Here is an 18,468-nt window from a genome sequence, read left to right on the forward strand (position 1 = left end):
ACATACGGACACGGCATTGTGAAACCTGATTACAGGAGTGGCGGTGAGACCACCACTCAATAAGCCTAATAATCTAAAATATATGAAGTAACTATACTATAGTAACTAAAGTTTTAAAAACATTGTGGAGTAAAAGTATGCTACATTATTTGCCTCTGAGATGTAGTGGAGTAGAAGTAAAGCAGAGAAGATTGGAAATAGCACTGCAGTACAGTACTTAAGTAAATGTACTTGGTTACTTTACGCCACAGTCATATCGCACCTCTTGCCCCATGCTCCTGTCAAACAGATGGAGGGCAACACACGTGCACGGGAAATTTCTCGCACCATGAGAAATCACAAGTCAAAAAGCCACAAACACTGCTCGTTTCTTTTAAATCCAGCATTTTAATGAACATTACAAAATGTATTTAAAATTACCCCCCCACCCCATTTATTTTCCTTTTCCTATTTTACATTTGGTAGCAATAAGGCAAAAAAGTAGTCTCTTGAAACAATTATTTTACATCAATTCATAATCACTGATGTAACGTATAAATATTAAAATCAGGGTTGCTGCTACAATGAGATGCAACACGTCTCTGCATTCGAAGGGTTTCATTAAAACATTTGATCCATCAGGAAGAAAAAAAGATTTAACGTGCTCGCAGGCTACATACATACAGCATATAGCTTCAGAATTGTTAAATATATGACAATCTCTCTGCTTAATTATGGATTACTTTTTTCGTAGATATCATCACATCATTTTAGTACCCCTATACAGACACCCAAACAATAACAAAACGTAACATTTTTTAATGAAACCCTTCTTTTTTTAGAGGGGAAGCAGAGTTGTGGCAGGCTCTCCCTTCACATACTGTGCCTCAAGACTAGACCATGCAGGCCCAATAGAAAATCCTTCCCATGGCGAGATGAGATGATCCAGTCTATATTCATACCAACTTATATTGAAAAAAAAAAAGAAAAAAAGATGAAGGGTCAGAGCATCCTTGATGATATTAAGCATAATGAAACAGTGCAAAATCACTCGATACAAAAAGGTGGACATAATTAAATGTTTTATGATCTCCAGTTAAATATAGTAGACGACCCCCAGATACCCAAAACAGCTTCAGCCCCAATTTGTGTAGATCTGAAATGAGAAGAAGTGAGTGAGTCTGGAGAGCAGTGGTCATCAAGAGGTTATATAATGTGACCCAAGGGATGGGGGTTCGAATCCCTGGATTGGGTGGTTATAGGAGACAGAGATGCCTTCTCTTCCATAACAACCAGCGATGACGTGCCCGGTTAGAAATGCAACTGAAGCTCTAAATGAAGCTCCAAATGATCAGAAGAAAAGCTGCTTTAACTAGGCAGCATCCAGGAGTATAATTGTATTGGGAGTGAAGTATGGAGTAGTTAAATAAGAATCAATGGTCACTTAAAATGTACATGAATGCAAGTACTGTACATAAAACAATTGTATTTGTGGTTTACATAGACCAGATCCTAGTTTAGCATTACCTTAAGTCCAAAAGCCCTACTAGAACCCCCTAGCCACGGTGCTGGACCACAATGGTTTGAATGCACCAACATTGCAACCTTAGAGCCCTGAACTCAAAAAAAAAGAAAGAAAAAAAGGTGATATTGCGTTACATTTTGGACAGAGTGGCATAAAGTTGATGGGGTCACTCAAATGGTAGGGTTCATCATCTATGGGACATGAATGCACTCAGCACATATCATGGCAATCTGACCAAAATCAGTACAGTTCATCATCCAGGGAGCATGAAGGTGCACAGCAAATTCCATCACAGCAAGTCGTTTTTGAGACATCTTGTTTGGTGGGGAAAGGTGACAAAAACTGAAAGGTATCGATCTAAAAACATGCCCATCTTATGGTTTTGCATCTTGTGAACATTTAGGCCAGCAAGCAGTGTTATGTTGAAGCACAAGGCATTATGGTCTATGTAAACCACTGCAGAGTTAAGTTAGATCAATTCTTTCAGATCAGTGCAAGTGAGGGCTGAGGCCTATTGTAGGAGAGACGAGATATGAGGAGCAAAGAGTAAACAGAGATTCTAAGGTGGTTGGCAGGAAAAGTACCTATAAATAGGATTAACAGGACATGTACAATGAAAAACCCTTTGATGGAATCTTATCCAAAGCTACAAAATGTACTTGTTTTTTTTGTTTTGTTTTTCATAAAACCTCCTAAAATAGCTATATAAAATCAAGTCTCTCATCACAAAAAAATGAAAATCAAATGAAAACCAGGATAAATGTATAAACATTCATTGAAATACAAGGCCATTTTCGAGCGGAGTTGTTGAGTGTTAGTATACAGTGTTGTTTTACAGTGTTTCGTTTGTGAGTGAGTGCCACAAATCCCATCCCCAGTATTACCATTCCCCGTCAAGAGCAGCAGTCCTTACTTCTCCAACAAGCAAAGAAAATGCACGTCATTATTATTACATCTGAAAGTGCCAAATACATTTTTGTTGTGCCTGAACCTTTTGCCCTGTTAAGGTTCACTATGAGTGACTGTGGGGAGCACATGAGTTTAGAGACACAGAGGGAAATAAAACAGAACAAAACTATTACAAAGAGTCATTACCGACTGACTCAAAACCCGTGACTGGCAAGTGCAAAACTTTGTGTACACAATACTTCAGCCTCTCAAGTTCTTTGTGCCCCGCCCACATACAAAAAAAGAAAGAAATTAACAAAATAAAAACAGGAAATCACCCCTGATTGGCTCACGATTACCCATGTGGCACAACGGTCACTTCCTGTAAACGTTTTCTCCCAATGTTTGTAAAAACTCCCACCCACATTTTTTTTAAACACAAAAAAATATATAGAAAGAATTTTATTTTACACTGACATATAATATATATTACTAAAGGCCTTAAAATATTTTCTGATCTGTTCCTTGTTTAAGACAGTTCCCTTCAGATGCATCCTGGGTGGATAATCAGCTAGCGACCTGGAGTGTAAAACAGAGTGACATTCAAAACATTACATAACCCGTAAAGCAAAAAAAGAAAACTAAATTAAATTCACATCAAAACCATACTTAAATAACAGGACTAGCTAAAGAATACTGAACATATTGATACAATTTACTCACTTAAATTTGGTTTGTCTCATTTACACAACGCAGAATTTGTCCCATCCTAACGCAGAATTCGTCCCATCCTAACTATATGGAACAGTGGGGCAGCTACTGAGCAACGCTAAAGGTGTCTCTCCACCAAACAGACTACTTCCAACTGCTTCAAACTGCTAGTATGTTGCAGTCTGCTCTCGGGGGACGGAACATTGCATTCGGATGACACCTCAGTAGCCTGCAACGCTGGCCTGGCAGTGTTGCCTGGTCTGCTCATTATAAGCGACTTTACAGGAAAACAAGAACATAGTTAAGGGTTGCTTTAGTTTGGGCTTGTTTCTGAAGTGTAGTTGCTTATTTGGGCTTGCTTTCAAGATTCTTTTAGAAAATAGCTAAAGTAATAGGGCTCAAGTGGTGAAACTGGTCGCTTCTTTTGGTCTTGTTTTCATAGACCTGGTCACCTGTTTCACTCGCAGAATCTGGCAACACTTTCAGCTCGGACGCAAACATGAACACAGAGCATTAGTGCTAGTGCTAGCTTTGGAGTTGATCAATTGATATACAGTAGAGGAATTGAGAATTGAAATTGAGAATAAATCTAGTTCAAATGTGCGACGGGCAAATGTCTCTGGCTTTTTAGACTTGGCTTCTGCACCAGTAGCAGACTACAGGTCCACTCTACAGTGGGTTTTTTCCGCCCCTCATCACTGCCGGCGGCTAGTCGGAAAGGCAAACGACTGAACATGCTCAGTTGTTCATCGACGGGTTCTGATCCGTCGGTACGGCGATATCGACAGCAAACGTCTCTTGCGACTGCAGACGCTTTCCGACTTCTTCCGCTGCTGTGTCGGAGAACTGGCTTGAGGGAACAGATCCAGTTCTTGGTCAAGGGCCTTGGCAATGAGTATGTCCCTAACATGCATGTGTTTCGGTGGGAGGAACCTGGAGTACCTGGGGTAAAATGTGATCATGAGGAGAACATGCGACAGTCTTCAGAGAGCCTTCTTGTTGTGAGGCTTCAGTACTAACCACTGAGCCACTCTGCAAGCCTTTGGGCTTTTCAGGAACTCATAATTTAAACACAGAACTCAAATGTCTGACTGTACCTTGTGCTGTCTAGCAAAGTATTCAATCAATCAATGAAAACGTTCTGGTTTCATCCGAGCAATCAATTTACGTTGGACTGGGATTTGGTAGTGTAAAAATCACCTTGGCAAAACAGGTGGTTTGTTATAATTTGTTTACCAGGTAGAAGTTTAGTCCTCCTTCTTCTCAGTCCGTTCTTTCCGGGGCACCAGTGCCTTACGGAGGTATGGTATGCTTAAATAGGCTGCCAAGAAGAACAAGTGACCGCAGAAATAGACTGACGAATACACCTGGAAAACAGAGGGGACAGAAATCAATTAATTGAAATGTTTTTTCCTCACACAAGCATAAACAACCATGTTGCTTTGTTTCTTAGGAGGTAATGATAATTGTCCAGTATGAATGTTTAATCAGTACATCTGGATAATCTAACTAGCATCGGTCTCTAAATACTAGGCAAAGTAGTAATACAAAGAAATTTGCTAGGGCAGAGGTTTTCAGACAGCAGTGGATGATGAGGAGTGAGCTACTGCGGCGCCCGATGGCTTACTGGTCCAGGTGCATACCACATAGCCATTGCCACATAGGCATGGATGGCTGGCGACGTCGCCGGTTCGATTCCCGATCCGGACGGCCTTTGCCGCGTGTCACTCCCCATCTCTCCCCGTTTCCTGTCAGTCTACTGTTCTATCAAATAAAGGCATAAAAGCCCCAAAAAACGAATCTTTAAAGTGGGCGCTAATGAAAAGGCAATATTTCAGTGAAGCAAACATACCAAGTTGTAAAATATCATAACTGTACAACTCTGGTGTACGGGTGGCACAGGGGTGAAGCTTGTACTTTGATTCCGGTGCCATGGCATTGGTCCGAAGGTTCATTAGTCTGAAGGTTCATTAGTCCGAATTTGTTAAGAATACTATGCCTAACTCTAACCCTAACCTTAACCTCAGTAACCCTAACTAAATTCGGACTAATGAACCTTCGGACTAATGAACCTTCGGACTTATGGGCAGTCCCCTTGATTCCGGCATGGCCGGGTGCTTCAACAAACACAATTAGTGTTTTTGGGGGCGGGGCATAGCATGTGCAGGGCATAGCATGTTCCTCTGCACGCATTACGCCCTCCCAGTGAAGGTTTTCAATGGCAGGTGCAAAGAAGCAGCTTGAGACTCCATGTGTTTCAGAGGAGGCATCCGTTCTGGTTTGTCTTTTTGTCTTTTGTTTACTTTGTAAGTTTAGTCATTGTCTGTTTTGCTTTGTTTTGTGTTGTTTTTGTGGACTGTCTGTCGGCAGCTTGAGAAAAAAAAAAGTGCACTGGGAATGTATTATCATTGTGATGTTGAATTGTTTGCACTGAATAAAAAAAAGAAAAAAAAGAAAAAGAGGAGACATCCGTCCAGTGCTTTAAACCTTTTGTGCTCTGTTGTGATTAGATTGTAAAATTATAAATTTAAATGTTTGCCTATAAATGACAGTCTCAAAATAGGGACACAAGGTTGAAAGTGGTTAATTTTTCCCCCCAGATTATGGTATCACAAATAAATTGTGGAGAAAACAAATAGAAAAATAAAATGTGCAGACCTAGCCCATGTGTGTATTCTTATACTGTGTGTGGTGAGGTACCTTAAGCCATTTGTCGTAGGTGAAGAGGCAGAATGCTACTAGAGGGTAGCCCATGAAGAGCCAGTGGATAAACTGTTGAACTATGTAGATGAGAGGGTACACAGGACTGTTGGCCAGTTTGGTCAGCGATGGACTGTCCCTTATCAGCGCCTGGGCCTGAGACAGACACACACACACACAGACACACTGTTTTGGTACTCAAATATAACAATGGTAATATTTGATTACAGCGGATTCAGCCTTAAAGTTAATTATTTATTTACCAGTCACAGTGCGCATTATCCAACATTTCAGTTTTCACATTAACATCAATGATCCTGAGTTAGAAAAGAGCTAATTTTCAGCTGTAGTCTCAGAGCAGGTCGTTAAAATCAGTGATCTATAACAATGTCAATACAGGTAGGTAGACATGGTACAGAATACAAAACAATTACGGTGTATGAATAAAAATGAGAGCAGTGACAAATTGAGCAGGTCACTTACAAGCCATTTGCTTTAAGCCATCTCCCAAGGTTGGATTTTAAAGTCAAATGATTAATTCTCAGACAATGTGTCTCAATTTTAGATACATTGAGAAATGTGTCTATTGCAGCGTGTGTTGCAAATCTGGCTTGGCCATTCATCTCTAGAGCAACCATGGACAACTGGAATGTCAAGCATTTTGTGTAAAGGATCACTCTAGAACGTTACCCACAGAAACACAAGTAGAATTATTCCCTCCGACCAAAGTATATCCAGTTGTCGCTCTGTGCCTAAATCAAATTAGTTCACAAACTTGTTTTTAACAGGTCAGCAGTGCATATTCAGCTTTCTCTGATGTTAACATTAACCTCTGACACAAACACTTTAGAAGCAAAAGGCATCATTTTTGGAACATTATTGGTTCACATTATGCCATGCTATATTTTAATTCATAATGACCCAAGCAGCAAGTAAGCTGTTTATTATTTAACTGTAGCACTATCCAAGCATTTACCATCCAAAATGAAATATCCACGATTTGCTTAAATCCAAAATAATTAGTCATCTTTAAAGGTGAACAATGGAACCTTTGTACAAAAATAATGTCCGCAGCGTGTGCATGTACTACACACCAGAACCTCAAGGGCATGAGAGACAGGGAGCTTACCTGAAAACTGTTAATCAAATGAGCCTCACATGTAACTGAACTCCTCATGCAAGCATTGTAGTGACAGAACTGGAACATTTTATTATACTTAATGAAAGTTGCATGAGGTAGGAAATTGTATCAGTGAACATTGTGCATAATTAAGTGAAATCTTGAATGGAAACAAAACCACATTTGTTCATTTTGAAAGTTCCACCCTTCACCATTAAGACCGTTCGTGGGGTTGAAAGAAAAATTGGGGTTTGGAGGACACACTCTAGTGTGTCAACTGAGAGATTTCACGCTGTTAATAATATATCTTAGAATGTGTCAACAGCCCTGTGAATATGTGTGAGCTTCACACTGAATTCTTGTTTACCTCACATGACCTAAGGAATTACTGTTCCGTAACAAAAGCAAAGTTACCCATCCCCGCTTCGAAGACTGGCCTCTGTCTGTCTGTTACATACCTGTCTTTCTACAGTGACAATGATGAACTCCATGGAGAAGCAGAGGATGTATCCGGAGTGCAGGCCGTGCCAGATAGCCAGGAACACCAGCGTGAGGACTTGAGATAAGAGCTTATTGCCCAAGAACTTCAAGCGCTTGAACACATGCCTGGAAAATAAAGACAACAAAAGCAAGCCATGACATGAGGCATCGGTTGTCTTTACATCTACAGTATCACTGATCAGTGCATGAGGACAGGAGGCAAATGAGGTGAGGTGAAGCCTAAAGCTTAATTTATACCCCACTGCACAAGGGTATTGCTTGCCAAAAAGAACAAAATCTACAAGCTTGTGCCGACATCACAGTGGGACTTACTGCTGATTGCTTCTCTCCAGAGGGAATAATATGGTTGTTATCTGACCTTATGCAAGTCACAGAAAAGAGCATTTCACCAGAAAACTCCCAAATACTCCTACTGATATTAAAAATAGTCCTGCTCTAACGGCTTGTCTTTAAAGTTTAGTGAGGTAGAGACATATGCAGCTTTAATTACAACTCAGTGGAATTATGCAAATGAAATGAGAAAAAGATAGATTTCATGACCTAGAAGGATACTGTTGTGAACCTGTCAGTTTCAAAGACTAAGCTGACCCACAAAGCATTGCAACCAATCATCCAATTAATTACAAACTGCAGAAGGGAAAAACTTCACTCGAGAGAATCAGTCGCTGACAATACAATTCTGTTGTATTGTGAGTGCAAGATGACAGAAAAGTGGTGCTTTTAGAGCCGTTTACCTCCACATGGCTGTACAAGGACAGCCAACCAAAAAGCGCTTAATGGGTTTTTCTACCAACTTCCCCCATAGCTACTTATCAACTCGCACTCCTCTCACCTGCCAGTTGTTGTTGCATAGCAACTGAGATGACAGGAAACATCTGAACTCGATTCTCCAGAACGACACTGCCCGTCAGTCGAGTTCAATGAGGTCTTTATCAACTGGTTCTCAACCAGGGGTCATGGGGTTCCAAATCCCAACTAAATTATTGATAGTTAATCTTCACCATTATAACCTGTACAAGTATTTTCACTACTAGAGAACGTACAAGAACATTTATCTCTACACCTACAGTGAAGGAATTATGGACCAAATTACAGACCAACCTTAGAAATGTTCTTAGAGATCTTAAACAGATGGGGATCTTATCCATTTATGCCCAGAACCACAGAGGTTGTGAGTTTGAATCCACCGTGGTGCTTCCGGCTTTGTTTAGCGTCTACTCTATACTGTACAAACACAATTGGCATACAATTGTTCAGGGGAGGGAAGGCGGGCGGGGACGGTGATATTCACCACTGCACATATTCCTACGGGCTGGGGAAGCACGTGTCAGAAGGGAGTGTTGGGCGGGAGGAGTAGGACGAAGGCTCTACGTCCTCCCAGTGGAGGCTCCTCACTGGCAGGTGAGTCAGTAGGATACAACAGCAGTGACAACACACACAAAGTGTGTGTGGTGAGGAATTAATGGCATAACGACAAAAAGAAAATGGGGGACCATGGCCTAATGTTTATCAGATAGGGGATCTTTAAAATTAAAAAGGTTGAGAAGAATAACTGCTCTTATCATAGTACTGCTGAAGACAAGAGCAAACAATGAAGACTGGAGTCACTGAACTGAGGGTACTTCTGTGACTTTAAACTGTACACTTTGGTACAGAGGAGCAAAGATAATAAAATAATAAAGTCAATTGTTAACTCATACTGTGCCTGGGCCACAAGGTGCCGCTAGAGTGCCAGACATTTCTGTATAGGCTATAACATCCGTCTACAGAGGCAGTAGTGCCTTGTGATTTCACTGCACCCACTGTTATGGATGACGAGAGGAGGAAGTTAGCTAACAGTTAGCTATTAGCTTCTTTATTTTTTAGAAGCCCGATCTGAAGCTATTTTAGTCGCAAAAAAACTATGTCGCTGCACTGGGAACACAGTTCAGAGAAAAAGGTCTCTAAAGATGTGAGTTTGTATTGAAGTGGGCGGCGCGGTGCGGCAGCGTTGCCCGATTACGGGCCGATGTAAACAGAGTCGCGGCCCCGGCCATGGATGGAAAATTAGACCGGGGCTTCGTTGAGGCCTCTGATTAATTAATTCATTTTATTAAATATCCCGGACTAGTCCGGGATAGGCACCCCGGAATACGTCGCGCCGCCGACAGTATAGATTGAGTTTTTTTGGGGGGGGCTCTAAACTTTATTTTAAACCATTTTCAATGGAATAAATCATTGGACCATCTAGGATCACTCATTGGAAAGCGTAGGACGAGCCAAGACCACCCACATCTCTACAAGCAACTCAGGGTAAGTAAAATAGCAAAAAAAACATTGTATTGGATTGAAATAAAGCCGAACTTGTTCGGGATAGGCACAAAAAGGGTTAGAAACTCCCATGTTAATCTCCAACTCAAACCTGTTGTTGATGTGTGCCTGAATATGTCCTTTTATTGTACCTTATGATAATAGTCAGGTCCTTTCAAACAGTTAAACAAATTGTTTATGGCAAACTGGAACTGTTGTTCCAAGCATACCATTTGTCAGAAAGAGCTACATTTGTTATCATGGTCACAACAATGTCGCCTTTGTCAGCTTAACACTGATTTTTGTACAATAGGTACTATGTTGTAGTCCTGACGAAGGTAATGTTTATCTAATAAATGTTAGATGCTGTAACTGGGTCCTTTTGTTATCGAAATGGCTTGAATGTGTGCCAGAGAATTATAAGTTGGTAGTACTTGCCTAAATATAACTAGACCCGTTGAGCATGTAGGTCGACCAAGGAGAGACATTTTAAGTTTGACTACACTTAGGGATGACTGCTTGCTCTGTACCTTGACAATATGTCCAGATGAGTGAGGTGGTGAAACAGGTGTGTTTAACCATGGACACAAAGACAGACTTGTTATGGGTTCCTACCACACACACACACACACACACACACACACACACACACACACACACACACACACACACACACACACACACACACACACACACACACACACACACACACACACACACACACACACACACACACACACACACACACACACACACACACACACACACACACACACACACACACACACAACTAGCCGTTATGAAAACTACTGCAGGGCCAGATAAAAGTTTTTATTTATGCATAAATGATTGTCCTATTAAATTAAATTATGGAGGGCCAGATGAAACGGTAGGTATAAATGATTGACACCTGAATCAACTGTTCGTTATTGTAAACTACTGACGTTGCCATGGAAACCTTTACGTCCATTCTGGAAGTGACAGTATAGATATTCCTCCCTGTGGTTCCTGCTTCCTTCACTGCCATCATTAGTACAGCAGTGATGTAATTGGTTGTAATCTCACCGGCAGCTCCCATAATCATACCAGGAGGAACGCCCTCAAAAGGTATTAAAGGGGTGCTAATTTCGTCCAAGATAAAACTAATTGATCCCCCGTGGGAAATTCAGGTTATCAGAACACAGGATAGGTACATGTAAGAGCAGAGAAATAAGAATGAAACACAGGATAGGTACATGTAAGAGCAGAGAAATAAGAATGAAACACAGGATAGGTACATGTAAGAGTAGAGAAATAAGAATGAATGAAACAGGATAGACAGGATAGTTACAGAGTACAGACTAGAGTGGAGAGATAAAATGTTTTTTCCCCTCACAGTGTTAACTGATATCCATCTAGGTGACGTTTAAAGGTGATACACCATGAAATTTCACTTTTCCTATTTTAAAACCTTTTTTTGGGGTCCCACTAGCACCTTCTATCCTCACAAAGTCCCATTTCTGACCGTTGTGTCTTTCTCTGGTTTTGAGAAGGCGAAGGTTAAAAGTATCCCACGGGTTCTCAAAACAGGCTCTCCAGATTTGCTGCCGATTGTGACGTCATCATCAAAAAAAATAAAGTTCAGGCCAAAGGTGGTACTGCAGCTGAAATGCTCTGAGAGCCATTCAAAAATGAGAGTCTCTCTATTCAGGAGTGGTAATTTAGCCTCAAACCTTTTGAAAAACGTTTTTGGGACATAAACAATATGACATAAATACTTTTTAAATGCATGGTGTATCACCTTTAAGATTGCAGACAATAATTCTAGCTATTACTTCAACATGTACAGTATGTGCATCTTCTGCCTATGTTTCAGGTGCTAAATCATTCACTATTCTATGTTTTGGGGGATTGAAAAGTATTGTACTAGATTCTATGTAATGATTTATTCAGGTGGTCATAGTCGCACAGTCACTAGTGGGGTGGACAGAGAGGAAACTAACGGTTCCCAGCACATCGCGAAACGTTTTATTTAAAACATAATGTACAATTCTTTAGAAGCAAGAACAAAAAGAGCAGCTGACATTTCAAAAAGCAAGAACAACAACTCTGACTATCTAACCCGATAACAAGATTAGGAACAACATCCAAAAAACACTGTTTCTACAAGCTTAACACCAACAATGTTTTGCCAGCTTTAGTTAAATGTGGCAAATAACATCTTGTGATCCATTCTTATTCTTAGGAACAAATCCTGCCACCTTTCCTCTCTGCATCTCCCCTATCAGACTGTTCTCCCTCTTGGCTCCCAGACGGTGGAATGACCTCCCCCATCAGTCAAGACAGCAAACTGACTCACTCCCTATCTTCTGTCGCAGTCTGCAAACTCACGTCTTCAGACTCCACCTCGTCCCCCTAGCACTCTGTAGCACTTCTCGTTGCATTGTTGATAGATGGTACATGGTACAATAACGCCTCCCATCCAAAGCGCTTCACAATGTGCATTACACTCACCCATTCACCAATACATTCGCAAAGCGATAGCAGATCATGCAAGGCGCCAGCCTGCTCATTGGGAGCAGGGGTTCAATGTCTTGCTCAAGGACACTTTGAACTGCTTTGCTACATTATCAGGTCACCCTAGGACAGTGGTTCTCAATCTTTTTTGGCTGCAGTACCACCCTTATACATACTGATTTGTGAAGCCAAGTACCCCCTTCCCCCGACTACAGCATTTTGCTTATCAAAAGCTCATCAAAAGTCCAGTTCCAATGCCAATATGTCAAAAATAAAAACAGCATAATGGCAAATAAACATTGCTTTCTATTCAATAACAGTTGTACAAGTGAATTTATTGATGTAATTTGGTTTTACAATTTTCAGATTAGCAGGTTCACACAAAGTCTGTCAATGTTTTCAATTAGCCATATAACAGTAAAATACATCTTCCCATTTTCTCCTGTACCCCCTGCAGTAACCCCGCGTACCCCTAGGGGTACACGTACCCCCATTTGAGAAACACTGCCCTAGGATATACTTGTTTTCTTGGCACCATTTAGTTGAACACTCACCCTGTTGTTGGTTGACTACAGTTCATGTTGTTTACTCCAAACCTGCACTTTGTCCCCTGACTACTACATCAGTGACCATTTTAACCACAATGTTTTGATTCTACATGTCATAAAGACCTAACCGCCACTTCACCCAGTTTGGATCCGAGTTCACCTAGGCTGGCTTTACACAGTGAAACTTTCACACAACTAGAGTAGTTGCAGGTTGCAACCGGCACGGAACATCATTTCCATGCAACTTGACAGTTACATGAACAAATTAAAAAATAATCAAAGTTGCATGCAACCAACTTGATTTAGCAAATAGTTTATTACACTTCATTAGCTAGGCTTCCTAGTTCTCCCCTCCCCCATCTGTCATATCACATTCCGCTAGATAATATCATCCGGGACATACAGACATCTTTGTATATATAATTTTACAAGTAACATTTTCTCACTGAATAATTTTAGACAAGGACATAATTGTTTCTTCTAACACTGTCTACTTTTCTTTTTTCAGTTAGAAAAAACTATAATGCAGTAAATGCACTAAAAACATGGCCTAATAAGCCAAAATGAGTGTGGGTGAAAGCCTGGCTAGTCAACAGAGACCACAGCAGTACTATAGATAAGGGTGCCTGGCAAGAAATCGGACATTGTCATTAATGGAAACATTAATGATCAGTGCAAATAAAAACAAAGTCATTTTGTCCAATTAGGTGATGAGCCATGTTGTAGAGTCATTCACATGAAATATCAACAGTCATTACCGTTAGTTTGACATTGCCACATGGCATGTTATCAATGCTTTGACTGTTGCATGAAACTAGTTTCACTAGTTGAGATGTTTGCAACTGTTGCAGTTGAGTTTCAAACTAGAAAGATGCAATTGGAAATTGCAAGTGTGTTTGACGAGAATTTCAAAAATGAATTTCGTCTTACCATTTGAATTTTCCCCATTCAAGTCAATAAATGAATGGCCATTTATGGAGATCTCTGTGTCAATCCTTGTCCCTTTTATGCCCATATATGGAGATCCCTGATGTCATCAATATTAAGCCCATATCTTGGAAAGCCCATATATGGACATACTGTGTCAGTCTCATGTGGTCTATGATGTCAGCCATCTCCATATTATGGGGAAAGTTTATTTTTTGATTAAAGTCAAAAGAGAAAATGAATTCACGAATATATTTATATAAATTAAGCTATATAATGTATATCTTAGCAAAATGCACGCATGCACTTCCCGATGAAGCCAGTCTATTTGACATATGGCCCAAGTGCGTGCCACCAAAACTGTGGGAGGAGTAGCGCGGCAAAATAAAAAAAGGTTTACTTAGGACGATGGAAGATGGAATAAAGTCGGCCAAGTACTATAGTCTGGTTGTCCCTGTAGGGCAACCACACTAACAAGTTTCAGCTTTCAAGTGTGTTTCAGAGATCTTTACACCAGTGTTTCTCAACTTTTTTTTTGCATGGGCACACTTTTCATGTCCCAAGAATCCTTGCGCACACCAACATAATACGGGGGCGTAAATATTGTCACTGTCGGGAAGAAACCTTGTATATCCAAGTTTCAAATTTGTACTTTTCCTCGCAAAGTAAAGCCCTGCTTCATCTTACAAGGCTGTCGCACAACAGTAGTGAAAACAGCAGATCTACAAGCACACAACGCCTTGTGGTGCGAGGCATTGTGTGCTTGTAGATCGGCTGTTTTCACTAGTTTAAATCATTTTTAAAATGACAAATACAATACTGTCTTTCAAGCAGTTTCAAGGGGCACACTTGACCCTTCTCAGGGGCACACCAAAGGTCCCCAGGCACAGTGGTTGAGAAACACTGCACTACACTATACTGAAATGCAACTTTGTTCACTTTCAACTAAAAAGGGAACAAAGGGCATTGGCAGTACAGCATGTTCCTAACATGTCTTTTGGTGTGGGAGCAAACTGGAGCAGCGGGACGAAACCCCCGTGAACATGCAAAAAGAAAGAAACGAGGACCATCTTGATGTGCGGCAACAAGACAGCACCGAGCCACAGCACCAATCACCTCGTACCATTATTATCCCTGGCAGTGGGAATGAGAGACTTTTTTAACGACGTGGCAGAGAGAAGGCTAGCCAGGAGGCACGGTTATTCATTTCTAAGGAAGCGTTGCCTACTATACACAATGAATGACATCTCCTTACTCTGTGTTTAACAGTTAGCAACCAAGTAGATCATTACATTTTACAGCACTGTAAAATAACCTGAGATACAGACAGCAAGACAGGTGGCTGAGGTAAGAAACTCTTAAGAAATGGTTGAGGCGAGACCCAGAGACAGGTGGTGGAGGTGAGATGGAAGGAAACAGTGAGAGATACAGCTCAGAATAGAGAGACCGCTGACGTAAAGCACTGAGTGAAAGATACGCTTCAGGGAGAGACGCAGAGAAAGATCAACGGTTGATATGAGACACTGACCTGGCCGCCCAGGCGTTGGTATTGATATTGAATGAGGCTATCGTTCCCGTGAATAGAGGCGTGGTCTCAAACAGCCACATCTTCATGTTGGCACAGGCGTCCCACTTGTGCTGTCCATCCGGTCCCGTTCCGTTATAGCCCAGGCCGGCGAGTACACACACACCCTCCTGAAAAATGCAGACGGCACAGTCGAGTCAGACTGGATGTGCACAGCAGATGGCATGGACAGGGAGAGGCGATGCAAAATGTATGAGGAAAAAAATGATTCTGACCATGGAGTGGGTCAGGGGTGAATGTTGGTGTTGTAATATACTCTAGACACCAGGGCAGGAATTTCAGGGAGGCCATGAAGGCCATGGCCGTCATTGCCCCTCAGTTTGGCCTTGTGCCCCTCAAAACAATGGCATGTCCTGAGGACACAGTGGCCTTAATGCCCCAGCTGACTGTACCCCTTATCCCTATAAACTTCTTTGCCTTTTTTTATATTTTGGAAAACATTTTAAAATACTTCAAATAGCTGATCTACATCGGCAGGGGTCATCAACATGTCCATACACAGACTTGTCCATGTCCGTGGCACATTTAGTATTTTGGTTATCATGTGTACATAATCTATCCAAAATATTCAATAATAATAATAATAATAATAAAGCATTTGTTTGAATTATCTTGGGGACTGGTAAAGTGTCAGGTCTGATTAATATGTCGTGTTGGCTACATGATTGCATCAGGTGAGGATGCAATGCAAGACAAGACAGAGAGTTTGCTTGTACTTGTTCTACTGGTATACCTTACATAACACCTACATCACACCACTTATGGATGGAGCTCTGTCAAGTATTTGTCTCATCAGCAAGATGTTGAAGAAAGAGAACTTGCGGACAAACCACACATCATTTGACAAGACATTTCCAGCAGACAGAGAACTGAGAAAAAGAAATAACTAAGGAACTGAAATTTCAACCATTTTGCCAAAAATGATATGTTTTTTTGTAAAATGTCCGTAACAAAAATAAAATATTTATCAAAATGTCCATCACAAGCTGACATGGTGATGACCCCTGTACATCGGCATGTTGTGAGATCAGCTATTTGAAATATTCAAAAATGTTTTTCAAAATAGGAAAAAAAAGGGAAAAGAAAGTTTAGTGATATTGAACTAAAACTGATATATAATTTTTAAGACCCCATCTTTAAACCAATGCAGTAAGTAAAGTGTAAACCTCAAATTCAATTAATTATTTCAATGGACGAAACCTTATTTTATTTGATGGCCTTCCTGCCCTAGCATTTGGCCTTTGTGCCATCAAAAAATGGACAAAACCAAAGGCCAAGTGGCCTTGCCCCTAAAAAGACGAAATTCTAGGCCTGCTAGACACTATAAAAGGTTAGAATTAAAGCTATGATACCAAACCGAAATAGAATAGCCTCATGCAGCTCCTAATGCTAATAATAACGCTAATATTTATTAGACGCGCCAACATTTCAGCTATGACGTGTATGTAACCTTCACCTAGTTACATTAACTGGGCGTGTGGGGTGTCAGATGGATTGGCCAATTTATTTATGCTGCCAACAAGAAAGTTGTTTTTATAACTGACTTTGGAGTTTGGACAGTTTGCTAAGCCTAACCTTGATGTCGTCGCTGTCGGACAGAAACCAGCTATCTCCAGTTTTCAACTTTTTTTTAAAAATAAATCTGCGCTATTGAACACCTTGTGGGTTTTACAAATATTTAACCAATGAAAAGTATTCTCTAAGATTCTCTACTGGATCCTCAAACTGTCAAAATACACTTAACACCAACTTTGGAGATCATCATTCTAAACAATGATGGAAAGAATGGCTAAGTCAGACAGAATAAATAAATAACATATCTCCAAATTAAAAGGTAAAAAACTCCACTTGAGCTGGATTTGGGTGAAGTGATGATAATATATAGACACTTTCAAGTATCTGACAATGTATAAAGTCACCTTAACAATTTTGATGAGGCAAAATTGTGTTGTTCTAAAAACATATTTTGTCCTCTCCCTGCCCCCTTTCCTGAAAAGTTAATATTTTGGCTGATTTGTGCCCGACAGTAGAGGTGTTTTTTTCTGAGAAAAGTGAATGAGAGACGATGGCATGAGTCTTTTATTGTTAGACACAGCCATGTTATTCTGGATACGAGATACTAACCAATAGCCATTAAGATTTAAACACTGGAGTTTAAATCAGATAAACTGCACATACTGTAACCTTCTCTTCATCAAGGTGCCATAAAAATCTACCTGAAGGAATGTTTGGAAATTAATGTATGCAAAGCCTTGTGTGGTGATTCTCCAAACAAGTCTAATGGGTGCACAATGAGTGTGGTATGCAAAGCAGACCTATACTATGTTTTAAAAGGCAAATTAGCTGCTAGACCGTTTCTTATCTGAGGGCGACGGTGTTCACTTTCAGGAGTACAGACCCATTTGGGCTTGTTTCAATAGCGTACAACAGTTTCTCTAGTGGATTGTATCAATGTTCCATCTAAGCTGTGTAGAGAGTGCATCACACATAGCAAAGATGCAATCAGAATAAATGTACTGTATAATAATTCTGTGCGCCGATCTACAGTATGTGCACAACACTCGGGAGTTGCCTGGAGTTATGTGACCACAGCTTAGAAGGATCATTGGTTGGTATCCGCCTAGCTGTGTATGTAGACCGGTGGCACCTAGCGCAAGTTATGTATGCAGTCTACATAGCTCCCAAAATAAGGGCAAAGAGGGAATTCAGATTTGTTTGCTGAATAGATTTAGTCAAAGTTGCACGATGTCAGTGGAATATTGTTCGCGTGCACACACACACACACACACACACACACACACACACACACACACACACACACACACACACACACACACACACACACACACACACACACACACACACACACACACACACACACACACACACACACACACACACACACACACACACACACACACACACACACACACACACACACACACACACACACACACACACACACACACACACACAATAGGCTTAGGCAATATATCACTCCTGACTGGAATTTGGAGAAAATACTTACAGTAGACGGGTAGTTGTCAGACTAAAGTCAAGAAACAACTTACCGCTATAACCCAACAGCTGACATATTTGTAGAGCATAACTTTAGCCCAGAGCAGCATGAAAACACAGCGATACCAGAAAGGTTGAGCCTGTTTGAAAAGATACAGGTACTTGGCATTAGAAACAAATT

The 18,468-nt window shown here is 40.8% G+C and overlaps 1 protein-coding gene across 2 annotated transcripts in view; it reads right to left on the minus strand.

The window, feature by feature from the left end:
* Nucleotides 1–482: 482 nt before the first annotated feature.
* lpcat3 (lysophosphatidylcholine acyltransferase 3) overlaps nucleotides 483–18,468 on the minus strand; it is a 33,439-nt gene continuing 15,453 nt past the window's right edge. Inside the window, exons 8-13 of one of the 2 annotated variants that reach the window (XM_080738576.1) lie at nucleotides 18,341–18,427; nucleotides 15,213–15,379; nucleotides 7,382–7,529; nucleotides 5,804–5,959; nucleotides 4,340–4,470; nucleotides 483–2,971 (exon numbers count right to left, since the gene is read on the minus strand). In XM_080738576.1, coding sequence (XP_080594702.1) covers nucleotides 4,351–4,470; nucleotides 5,804–5,959; nucleotides 7,382–7,529; nucleotides 15,213–15,379; nucleotides 18,341–18,427 — 678 coding nt within the window. In that variant the 3' untranslated portion in view covers nucleotides 483–2,971; nucleotides 4,340–4,350. Of the gene's footprint in view, nucleotides 4,471–5,803; nucleotides 5,960–7,381; nucleotides 7,530–15,212; nucleotides 15,380–18,340; nucleotides 18,428–18,468 lie in introns of both variants that reach the window. The other variant, XM_080738575.1, reaches the window with a different exon arrangement.

The sequence above is a fragment of the Nannobrachium achirus genome (genome assembly GCF_963921795.1).
Source record: "Nannobrachium achirus genome assembly, chromosome: 2".
Lineage (NCBI taxonomy): Eukaryota > Metazoa > Chordata > Actinopteri > Myctophiformes > Myctophidae > Nannobrachium > Nannobrachium achirus.